Source organism: Phoenix dactylifera, chromosome 11, assembly GCF_009389715.1.
Source record: "Phoenix dactylifera cultivar Barhee BC4 chromosome 11, palm_55x_up_171113_PBpolish2nd_filt_p, whole genome shotgun sequence".
NCBI lineage: Eukaryota > Viridiplantae > Streptophyta > Magnoliopsida > Arecales > Arecaceae > Phoenix > Phoenix dactylifera.
The window spans coordinates 7,423,168-7,435,296 of record NC_052402.1 but is presented as its reverse complement, the minus strand read 5'-3'; the positions used below and the strand labels follow the sequence as shown (position 1 = coordinate 7,435,296).

General features: G+C 39.6%; 1 protein-coding gene across 1 annotated transcript; it reads left to right on the top strand.

Moving 5' to 3' along the window:
• Positions 1-1,574: 1,574 nt before the first annotated feature.
• LOC103714479 (transcription factor GTE9-like) lies at positions 1,575-11,566 on the top strand. The gene is made up of 10 exons (XM_008801744.4): positions 1,575-3,502; positions 3,581-3,629; positions 3,734-3,889; positions 9,457-9,518; positions 9,721-9,790; positions 9,925-10,005; positions 10,102-10,217; positions 10,328-10,394; positions 10,490-10,620; positions 10,714-11,566. Exons 1-10 carry the CDS (start codon positions 2,342-2,344, stop codon positions 10,978-10,980), a joined length of 2,160 nt encoding a protein of 719 aa, XP_008799966.2. The 5' UTR covers positions 1,575-2,341; the 3' UTR covers positions 10,981-11,566.
• Positions 11,567-12,129: the final 563 nt, after the last annotated feature.

The window sequence follows — 12,129 nt, the reverse complement described above, 5'->3', positions numbered from 1 at the left end:
GCTTCTGTACCAGACGTACTGACAAAGTAATAGGATGTTACTGGGATGGGATCCGATACCAAAATATTGTACCTTGCTCTAGACCATATAACTCAGATGTGGTAGGCAGCAGCCAGGCCCAACCAAAGCATCCGTAGACAAGTTTAACAAAGAATGAATGCAGGAAAACCTCCACCTTGTGTACAAAAGAAACCATTAAACATATAATGATTTTTGAGAAATCAAGCATAACTCTTGCAGGGTTTAAAACCGTCTAATCTTGCAGTCACCCAAAGAAGTTTATTCACCAATTCCATGTTCATCCTAGCATCTACAATACCAAGATTGCAAGAAATGTATAGCTGGACCCCTAAACAGCTATATAAAGTTTATTGTGGAAATTTGCTAACATAGAATGTAGAAAGCTGGTCACTCCCCACACAGAAGTTGATACCTGTACTCATAAAAACAGGCGTTTCTTTCATTCCCAGGTTTCCCAGTTATTCCACCCAAACAGGTTTGATGCAGCAATCCATCCTTCTGTACTCAAAAACAACTCTGCCGAAGGGAACCCATGGCTGCCCAAGATATGGGTATGAAGTGCTACCAGTCCTGGAATAATACATCCGCATGGTTCGAGTGTGAGTACCATAAGAGAGAAAAGTTAAATACTTATGCAGCATAAATTTTTTTTCATGAATATCCTTCTAAAAATTTAAATTTACGTACATACCTTCTTAAAATTTATATTTATTTTTATGCTCTCATAAAAACACTTTTTTTGACACAAATTCCCCTAATATAATGGTTCTTTTAACACCATTAATAAAAATCATATTTATTTTAATTAAAAATAAATTAAAATCTTGAAATTATTTTTTTCCTTCATCGCAATCGTTTTATAATGTTTTTTTTTTTGCACATCTACCCACTAAGAATATTTTAATCATTTTAATTTAAAACCGCTAATATTTAAATGTATTAGATAGCGTGGGTATAAATGCAAAAATAATAAAAAAAAGATAAAATAACAAAATAAGTATTTTATGAGCGTATACATATAAATATCAATTTAAGAAGAATATTCATGCAAAATTTGATATTTAGAAGGATAAATAACATGACCTTTTAGATTGATGAATACCTGGCCCACATTTAAATATGAGAACAAAGTGTCCAATATTCTCCTGCACCTAAGAAATCATAAAGTTCAACAAAATAATCAAATCCAATAAAAACATATTAATTATAAGATATTGAAGTATTTGTTAGACTTTAGATGGTCTAATGGACCGGCGATCTGGACTAATCCCCGGATGCTATCGTTCGTAGCCGTTGATTTCGAAAGTATCTGGTTAGCTCGCCATCGATACGAACTTCTGCCGTCCGATTGACGCGTTAGACTGAAACGGACGGCCAGGATCGATCAAATGCCGAGCCACGGGCCGGTATAAAGGGCCGGCCACGCTCGCCGTTTTCAGCGTTCGCGTTTTTCTGAGGGGCTTCTTCGCGTTCTCCCACTTCGAGGCTGAGAAGAGGAAGCGGAGACGAAAGCGAGGTGCGGGAGAGAGAGGGGGCTGGGGCGGGGGGTGGTGGGGCGGGGAAGGGGAGGAAGAGAAGAGATAGAGGTCTCCATTCTACTGTTTCTCTTCACGCGGGAGCGGCTTCTCGGCTAGGGATCCAGGTTTTGTGTTGGATTTTGGAAGCGTTTCCGGTGTTTAGTTTTTGTTTGTTTGTTTTTAAACCGACCTCGCCGCGTTCTTTTCGTTCTCCGCTTCTCTTTCTCGTTCTCTCGATCTAGGGGTGGTTTTGTGGAGTTAAGGGGGTTGATTTCTGGGGCACATTACTGCTCGTAGCTTTAGGTTTGGTGTAAGGGGTTGTGGCTGGAGGAGAGCTAGGGTTAGGGCTTTTTTATCTTATCTATTGAGAGTTGGGTGAGTGGGCTTGTGTTATTCGTTTATTAATTTAGGTTTTGGGGTTTCTGGTGAAAGCTAGGGTTTTGCTGCGGACTTTTAGGTTTTTCTGATGAATCTTAGACCTCTGATAGGAGGTGGGCGTATTGATTCGGTCTGCAATGGGATACTGATAAAGCTAGTGAAAAGAAGAAAGACAGAGCTTGGGCGACTTATTTTGGTGGAAAATTTGAATTGAGTACCATCAACGTCCAGAAATTATAAAAATCCGCCGAGAAGTTTTGAAATTTATATTTTACAAAGATATTCATTATGGTTCGGAAGAAGGGATTCTGTGGCATGGTGGTCATGTAAAAGTTTGATTGTCTTAACCCTCGGAGAAAAAATTGTTTATGTTACATTGCACCAAGGTAAAGCATTGAAGAAAAAGCTTGTGATTTTTGAATCCAATGATGGGGAAAACGCAGAAGTTCTCAAAGGCATACTCTTCGGGCTTTGTACCAGACTACCGGCATGCAGTTGAGACGGTTGGTGAGTCAGAAGGGTTTGGTAGCTCGGGCCGTGCTGACTCGGATGACTTTTCTGCTCCTAAAAGGAAGTGTATAAGCTTAAGTATGGAAAAGTGTGATGGCTTCAATGTCCCATTGGAAGTAATTTCTCTGTCCAAGTTGTCTATTTCACAGAGGAAGGAGTTGGAGATTAGATTGAGAGGAGAGCTTGAGCAGTTTCGGTTATTCAAGAGGAAAATACTCTCTAAGAGTATAACAGGTGCTAATGGGGTTGTCAACTCGTCCTCCAGTGATCGGCGTGTGAAGAAACAGGATATTGTGCATCATAATGGTCCACAATTGAAGCATGGGAACTCGGGAAAGTTTGAATCTGCTAAGCAGGGTCTACCGCCTCCTATCAGCAACTCATATGCCATGTTGATGAAACAGTGCGAGGCACTTCTGAAGCGCTTGATGGCACACCAGTATGGATGGGTATTTAATACTCCTGTTGATGTGGTGAAGTTGAACCTCCCAGATTATTTCCAAATTATTAAGCATCCAATGGATTTGGGAACAATTAAGCGTAAGATAGCTTCAGGTGCTTATTCTAGCCTGTGGGGTTTTGTGTCAGACGTGAGGCTCACATTCACCAATGCCATGACCTATAATCCACCTGGTAATGATGTACATATCATGGCAGATGTCATGAGTAAGTTCTTTGAAACAAGATGGAAACCTGTTGAAAAGAAACTGGCTGCAGCTGATGCAGCTGTTAAAAGAGAAACAGAAGCTGCCAGGCCAATGATGCAGCTGAAGAAGAGAAAAGCATCTCCTGTGAATCACAATATTGTTGTGCCTCAGACTGTTAAACCAAAGTTGACAGACGAGGAGAAGCAGAATTTGGGTAGGCGCCTAGAAACTGGGGAGCTTCCAGAACACATCATTGATTTTTTGAGGAGCCATGCTGGCAATGCAAATCAAACAGACGAGGATGAGATGGAGATTGATATTGATTCCTTTGGCGAGGATAGTCTGTTCGAATTAAAGAAGCTTCTGGATGATCATTTGCGAGAGAAACAGACCGGGCAGCAAGCAAAAGCTGAGCCTTGTGAAATGGAGGTGAGATTGATTGGTTAGAATTTATAAATGTGGTATTTATTCCATATGTTCCTAATTCTGCACTAATTTTTCTTGCAGATTCTAAATGTATCTGGACTTAGTAATTCTACAATGCATCCCTGCCAAGGTTAATTTCTTGTTCCATTCCTAGCTTTTCTTAATGCAAGATATGGTTGTACATTAGAGACTTCAGATCTTACAATTGTATCATTCTTTCTTGTTTGTGTGCAGGAAATGAGCCAGCTGATGAAGATGTGGATATTGGTGGCAATGACCCTCCTATTTCAAGCTATCCTCCGGTGGTGATAGAGAAAGATACAGCACTTAGAAACAGCAAGTGTGGTAGTTCAAGCAGTTCTATTAGTGACTCAGGGTCATCTTCCAGTGGTTCGTGCTTGTTTCTAAGTCTTTTTTTTTTCTTTCATCTTACTACATTATTCTGTTGCTTAATACCTGTGTGTTTTGATGCAGCAGTTCTATTGTGAAATTTTATGTATTTTTTGCTTGTGCAATCTATGCCATATAGTTTCTTATGCGCTGATCTATATCTGCAGTGTTGATGATTTTTTTCCTAATTTTTAGGTGTTTATTTGTATTGATGAATGAAACTCTGCATTATTTTCATTACTTCTAGGTTGCTTTTTGCTATTTCTTTGATGGTATCATGTCATTTCCCTTTAAAATGTGTTTCTGTTGGGTTTGCCAGTTACTTTGCATCGGAGTTCAAGTTGACATTTCAGACAATGCTGATTGATAGTTTTAGCAAACAACATCTATTATAACCCCTAGCACTTTTGATGAAAATTTTCTTCCTCCAGATGTCCTATGCTTTATATCTAGTGCTACTAAATTCTGGCTCAGTAGTTACTTATATTAAAAACCAGAGTTTTGTTTAGTTTCTTGTTAAGAACCTGTGCTTGGGCAAACACACATCATAAAACCTGACATGTTTAAACCAGTTCATTAAACTCTTTAATGTGAAAACGTTTTCATGATACTCAAAGCTGAAGCAGATCACTGAACAAACCCTGAAATAAGCGCAAAGATTAAGTGATTTGATAACTTACTGATTTGATACTGGTATATTTTTTTTAATCTCAATGTCCTTACTGGCCAGCCTTCTCAAGGCACATCAATTTTGTAAAGAGACAACTAATTAAATTGGTATTAGGCACATACAGAGTGGCCGATCTGAGATGGGAAGGAAGAAGTGGAGGAAGCTGGATGGCCTTGATTGTACACACCTGCTTATATGTGAGGGCAAGCTAGGCAGCCTTGGTGGTCGATTGCTGTACATCACATCTATGTAGGAGTAGATGAGGAAAGCTTTAACTTGTATGTAAATTCACATACAGAAACAATAAGTTGTGCATCAAGCATTTAGGGTGATGGTTGACTACTCATGCATTAGAGGGATGTGCTTGTTATATATATGTGACTAATAAAAGGATGTATTGCCTTTATAAACTTGGGTTGATCTTAGCATCCCATGGCTGATTCTATTTCGGATTTGATACGGAATTGTTCATGGGGATAAATTGCTGCAATAATCCTCTAAGTTAGAGTAGAAGGGAAGCATGAGATAGGAGCATTTCTATGATTTAGCAGGGAAAGAGGGAAGGAAAGATGGCTACCGTTGCCACAAAGAAGAAGAAAAAACTTGTGTCATTTTTTTGTATTGCTTCTTTTTCTAAAAGAGATTGCTTTTGAAGCAATTTTGTGAATGAACTTTTAACAGATGCTTTTGAAGCAATTTTAGAAGGAAAGAGCCTGCATACCGCGGCTGCCTTTTAAAAAACCGTATGCTATTTTGCTTTATACTTTGTTCATTGATGTTAAAGTAGAAATTTTTGGTTTTTCATTGTCTATTATTGTTAGAAGTGAACAGATTTTCTTGAGATAATCAATAAGTAGTGATGTTAAATTTAATTTGCTATTATTTCGAGTAACTAGTGTTCTAATAAGTTGAATGCTAGCTACTAACAACATGGGTACCTTTTAATTCCTTGTTTTCAAGTGAATTACCACGTTATTTTATGCCCGTAGGCTTGGATGGTTGTAGTTAATCTTGTGATTGAATTTAAATTTATGGTTCTCATGTATAATCTTCATCTACTTTGATGACCTTCTGTTGCTTTAATCTCAAACCAAGGGATGTGGGTTACAATGTTTGAAGGGTAGATCTGTGCCAAGTCCCTTATCTTCTCTGTTTAGAGTAGATATTTAGGGCCTATTTGGATGCCAGGAGATCTTTTCATTGCGAGAAGATCTTCCAGCTGAGAGTTCCCTCTTAAAAGCATGTCGGAAAGTTAAAAGAGTGGGCAGCTGGAAAGATAACCGATCCTTATTTTTTTTAGGGATAAGATAAATCCTCTTGGAAAAGGGTTAGGTTATCCCAGAAATAGGGATTAGTTGTCCTGCCAGCTTTACTAATCTCTTTTCATCATTCCACTTCCAGAAAGTTTCAAAGCGGTAAGTTTTCTTGGAAGATCTCAGAGCACTTTAAACAGGGCCTTAGAAGAAAACTAGGAAGCACTATCCGTTGCATGGACCTAACATGAAATGACTTAACTACCAATAGACTGCAAGTTTAATGGGTCAGCCACGACTTGATTATGGCATTGGTTATACTTGACCAGAATTGGTTGGTTAGTGTTGATTTGGACCCAAAATTGAGCACATAGTGAAGATATTCAGGTTATAGTTGGATCAATTTCTGTTTATGCTTCACTTAGCTTTGGCATTTGCAGATCAGACTCTTATGTTTTGAACTATCTTTTGGTGAGTAGAATGAAATTTACTGCAGTTGATCCAGTTCATATAGAATGAAATCTACTGCTGCTGATCCAGTTCGTAGTGGCCCTTGTAGAGTGCGGTTGAGTAGAAGGTTTAAGACCTGAAACAGACCCACAAGGTTGGACCATGGGCTTTGGTTGAATCAAAATTGATTTTACATCATGCTGGACATGAATTTTGATGCCTACTTGTTCCCTTGATTGCAAATTGGTAACCCCCAAAATATCATGCATGTGCCTTACTTGGCTAGGGGCTGCATGGTTGAGTTATTATGTTATACCATGCCAATATATGGTAAGCATTGGCCCATAAAGGTACACTAGCTTGTCACAAGATACATAATTGACAAGCTAAGATGTGCATTTATTAAATTGTTTTTTAACCTTTGAACAATAATGGTTTCTTTATTCTAATATATGGATATGCTTTTGAACGACTAAACATAATTCCTTAGTATCAGATGTTATTGTAAGATTGTAAAACATCCTAAATGTTTGTGATGATTACTGTGTATTGCATAGATTAAACTTCAATCTAGCATTCAGATTGGCATTAAATAACCACTACAATTTGATGTTAAGTCTTTGATTATGGTATAGTTGTAGTGGGCATTACTTTATTTACTAATTAGCCTGTTTCACATATGTTGTGCACGTATAGATATAATTTGATGGGGGCACAAAAAACCACTATAATTTGTGCATGTGTAGCTTGTATATCACATATGTTGTGCACGTGTAGATTACACTTTAGTCTAAAATTCAGATTGGCATCAAATAACCACTATAATTTGATGTTAAGGACTCTTACAAGCTTAAGTCTATGATCATGGTATAGTTATTAGTGGGCATTACTTTATTTACTCATTAGCTTGTATATCACATATGTTGTGCACTTGTAGATATACTATTGGAACTTCATATATTTATGATGCTAGGCTTGATGCTGGCTTATGTAACCTGTACACTTTTTTGGCATCATTGGGGGCACAATTACCATTGCTGCCACAAGTACTGCAACATGTATTGCATGAGGTTGTCGTGGAGAGGTGGCTGTAACTGGGGTTCTAGGCTACAGGGTATCTGCCTCCATTTGCTAGTCATGGCCTGCTTGTTATATATATGGGTGGGATGTTGGATATGACTTTGATAATTAGATATTGAGGATAATGAACCACATGTGGAATAAATAGTGAATTTCCCTAAGGGGCTGTTTGGAGTCCAGTCAGTGGAGTCGCATGTAGCTCAAGTTACAGATGCAGGCAACCCGGCTTGTTTGAATGTTTGCAACTCAAATTGCATAGTCAGTTGAGTTGCTCGTTATGCTGCAACTCAAGGCAATTTTGCAATAGGTCGACTTGTGGTTGAAATGGCTGCAGGGCAAGTTGCAGCAACTCGAGTAGGATCTTAAATTCCAGTCGTCCTTCTCCTTCCCTTCTCTCTCTTCTCATGCCCCGTATTCAAGTCCCTTGCCGTCGCCCTCGATGCTGCCATTGGCCCTCATCACCTCCTAGAGGCCCATGGCCCCTTCGCCTCCGACTTCATCACAGTAGGCCCCTTCTCCTCCTCCTGCTCTTCTCCCTTGCCTTGCTCTCTAGTCCCTCCTTGTCATCGCCCTTGATGATGTTGTTGCCCCCCGCCACCTCCAGGAGGCCTATGGCCACCTCGAACTTCACTGCAGTAGGTATCTCCTCCTTCCCTTCCTCTCTCATCCCTCATCCTGCTCTCAATTCCCCCTTTGTTGCCACCGTCAATGCCATCGCCAGCCTCTATCACCTCCAGGAGGTCTACAGCTGCCTGCTCCAGCTCAGACTTTACTATGTTGCCCTACCCCTCCACTCCGCCTCCTTCGCCACCACCGCCTAACCCCTCCGCCCCTCTCCTTCACCTTCTTTGTCCTCTTCAAGGCATGCACCACCACTGCTTTCTCCCTATGGACACCTAGGTCTCACCTAGGTCCTTGTTGTCGGTAGCTTTAGTGTCAATCAATTCATCCAAAACACCCTCATCGTCATGTACATCAAGTGCTCCGATCTAGCGTCCACTCGCAAGATGTCTGGTGAAATGTCTATCAAAGATGCCCCTCTTTTCCCAAACTTTCCTTGGAACACAGGTAGTGAGCCTTCTTATAAGTCAACTAATGCGTCATAAGTTGCAATGTGACTTGAGTTGCAATGCAACTTTAACTACAGGGCTCCAAATAGCCCCTAAGGGAAAAATACATGGCCCTTTTTAAGTTGACTAATTGTCTTTTGTGGATTTCATCCAAGTCATCTAGAGGCCCTCTCTTATGGTCCCTTCCGCCCCCGAAGATGTCTCCTTAGAGGATTAAAGATCCTAGACATATTGTCCCTTAAAGTATAGTTTATTTGATTCTCAGTGTTATGGTTATTTGGGAATGTAAAACATGTTTTTGAAATAGGAAGGTAGGATTCAGGACTGCACGTCTGTCTTGGCCTATGATGTGTGCATCAGAGAAATATACCTATGCACTGGTCAATATGCAGCAATATGGGCTAGGATGGTTGAGACAACTTTACAGACTTGCTGGGTGTGGATCATAGTTTTAATCAGCATGGTAAGACTGGCCTTCAAACTTTTTTAAGTTAAACTTCCAATACTGGTGAGCGTCAACTACTGTGAGAATTTTTTCGGAATATCAGAACTTTATGCTATGCATGTTAAGTAGAAAGGGTATGAGAACTCTGCTATGTAGACTAAATGCTGCAAGAGCTACGTGAAGCTATAGGTTGCTGAGAAAATTGAAATTTTCAGATAACTAGTCTGTCTTGTTACTCCTGCAACGGAAGTTCTAACGTTTTTTGAGCTATTGGTTCTCATGTTTTGTCTCTCATCTATCTGTATTATTGATTCATGATGATTGATGGGAGAGAAAACCTATTTCTTTTGTTTCAAAGGATTTACAGATGTATCCTTCGACAGGGGGGGCCTATCCATCCAGTACAAATTCCTGATTTAACTACAGTTTATCTGCATGACTCTTTAATAATACACTCTATAGCGCACTTTATGTTGCATGCCAGAGGTCTTTTCTCGTTTTATTTTGTTATTAATATTGGTGCCTGGTATGTATAGATGCTTAAAAATTTGTTCTTGCAAAATATACTTTGTAATTCTAGTCTTTTGATCCTTCTGCAGATTCAGACACTGGTAGTTCTTCAGGAAGTGAATCAGATGTAAAAGTTGCTAATCCTACAAAGGTTATTAATGTGTTTTAGCATTTGAAATTACAGCATGAGCTGTTGCTTGAGATTATCGGCAAATTTCTAGCCTTATCATTCCATATCTGTTTGATATTATTATCAATATGAAACATATTTTTGTTAAATCTATTTCTACTTGCGTACTTCAGAGCATTTTTCTTACTCTTTAAAAATTGTAGTTTTTGTCATGTTTATGTAGGGAAATGTACGATCTGGGGCATCTCTGGACCAAGAAAAAAGTGATATCTTAGACCTGCTAGATGCCAACAGTAAGTTATTAGATGTCACCTTTAACCCAGTGTAAATGGTTATGCTTATAAATTTTCTTGTATCTGGAGATTGATACTATTACGTTCTTTCATCATTTTGTTGTCTAAAGTCATGCACTGTTGGCAATTTGTAGGATCTTCTAATAGGTTACATCAACTAGAACAGGATGTGCATGCTGTACCTGCATCTGGCGAGGTAAATAGCCAGCAAGAGGGTAAGAATGAATTTCCAAGAAGAATACTGTGAAATTCAGGATCTCAAGCATATACTATGCACAGATCCCCTCACCTTTTTATTATGAAAATTTTAGGGGAGAATGCTCCATCGCAGAGGCAAGTCTCCCCTGAAAAGCTCTATCGAGCAGCTTTATTGAGAAATCGCTTTGCTGATACAATCCTCAAAGCTCGTGAGAAGACCCTTGACCAGGTTGGTTAGAAGAGTGACTAAATTTTTGCCATGTCACTTCTGGTTGCATGTTATACTCCAGAAGAATTTTATCATGTGCATAATTCATGTAGTCATTTTTTTGAGATTAGGGTGAGAAGAGGGATCCAGAGATGCTTCGGCTGGAGAGGGAGGAGCTTGAGAGGCAAAAAAGGGAAGGTAAGAGTCAATGAGACACCTGCATTTTGTTTCACTGAATTTTTTTTCTTTCATGTCATGTTGTGAATGATTTACTTATAATCATATGACAACAGAGAAAGCTAGGCTGCAAGCAGAAGCTAAGGCTGCCGAAGAAGCTCGAAAGCAAGCTGAAGCAGAAGCTGCAGCAGAAGCTAAGCGCAAACGTGAACTCGAGAGAGAAGCAGCACGTCAGGCCTTGCTTCAGGTGTGTAAAACTTTGTTTTCAGGCACATCATGATAGCTTTTGTTTGTTATTCTGATCTTGTATTTGATGGTGGACATTCTATGCATTATGCAGATGGAGAAGACTGCCGAGATCGATGAGAACAATCTATTTCTAAAAGATCTAGAGATGCTTAGAACTGTTCCAGCTGAGCATGTACCTAGTTCTGTTGGTGAGACAAGCCCTACTCACACGCAGGAGGGTTTGGGCTGTATTAAACTTGGGGGCACTAACGCTTTAGAACAACTTGGGTTGTACATGAAAGTTGATGATGAAGAGGAGGAAGACGGTGAGTCAAGGAGTATACCTGTTAATGATGTTGAGGAAGGAGAAATTGATTGACCATTTTTGCCTCTTCCAACTACTTATACGCCCATGGACTGATTAATCTCCACAATATTCTACTGATGAGGCAGACTGGGCCCACATGCATCCTGAATACAGTTTTTCTATTTGGTCAAAGCCAACCACCATCAAGACTGCCATGGTTTCATTGCCGAGCAGGCTACTAAGGGCGTGCTTCATTGGTTTCTGACATTCTGTTTTGGTTTCTTGCTTGTAATTTAAGTGACCTTCAGTTTTGAAGTTGAGAAGCAGGTTGGTCCCATCGGGAAGCTTGTATAGTTTATGTGAGGGAAGTATGGACTAGTTATGATAGGATGCTGTCGCCATCAGTTGGAAATTGGTGATTGATTGCAGCCCAGTCTGACGCTGATGCTGCTGACTCAAAATAGGTGATATTTATGTGCTGAATTGAGGCATCAAATTATATTCCATGCTGCCTATTACAATTTGGGAGCTGTAGGAGGTTTTGTAGATTGCTGTTGATATTGACTGTTTTTATGCTTTTGCTCCCCATAACTGTACAAAGACAGCTGATAGATAAAAACAAAGTTCGTTCATTCTTATTGCAGTTATGATCCTCATACATTGATGCTCATAGATGTCTCCGGCTGTATTTTTGGCTCTGATGTGTTGATTGTAGGTTTCTTTCTGTTCCTGCTTTCCTCCTTTCTGTTGCAGAAGTTTCATGAGGTTGAGAATTTGGTTATTTGATGGGAAAGTGGAAAATGCTCCACTCTGAGTGAGGAATTAAATGTTTGTGAAATAACTGAACAGTAGTGAGCCATTGTTGAACAGGGTAGAACTGTTTAATAAACAGCTGACAGAATAATGAGCAGTTTGTGGATAAAATGGTAGCTCCAGAATGTCAAAATAGTTAGAAAAGGAGTGCAAACAAGCAGATGCTGCATTTATAACAGGTATCATAGGAGTAGCTGCCTCAGCTATCCTCTTAGAGGTTTCTTTTCCCTCATTGATTGATGGAAGGTGATGACATGTCTGCTTTACTTTATGTGCAACTTGGTCATGTTCTTCCTCAGCAATGACAGGTTTTGACTTAATTACCTTGCTCAGCATGTTCTGGCTACCAAGTTTGTATCTTTATGACCAATGTTAAGGTTTCATAGCGCCGTGTCCCCCTGTAATGTT

Bases quoted from the DNA above. Each gene is read 5' to 3' on its own strand.
- LOC103714479 (XM_008801744.4), top strand. From the start codon at position 2,342: ATGATGGGGAAAACGCAGAAGTTCTCAAAGGCATACTCTTCGGGCTTT. The intron at 3,630-3,733 runs GTTAATTTCTTG...GTTTGTGTGCAG, and splicing joins TACAATGCATCCCTGCCAAG to GAAATGAGCCAGCTGATGAA. The intron at 10,395-10,489 runs GTAAGAGTCAAT...ATATGACAACAG, and splicing joins TGAGAGGCAAAAAAGGGAAG to AGAAAGCTAGGCTGCAAGCA.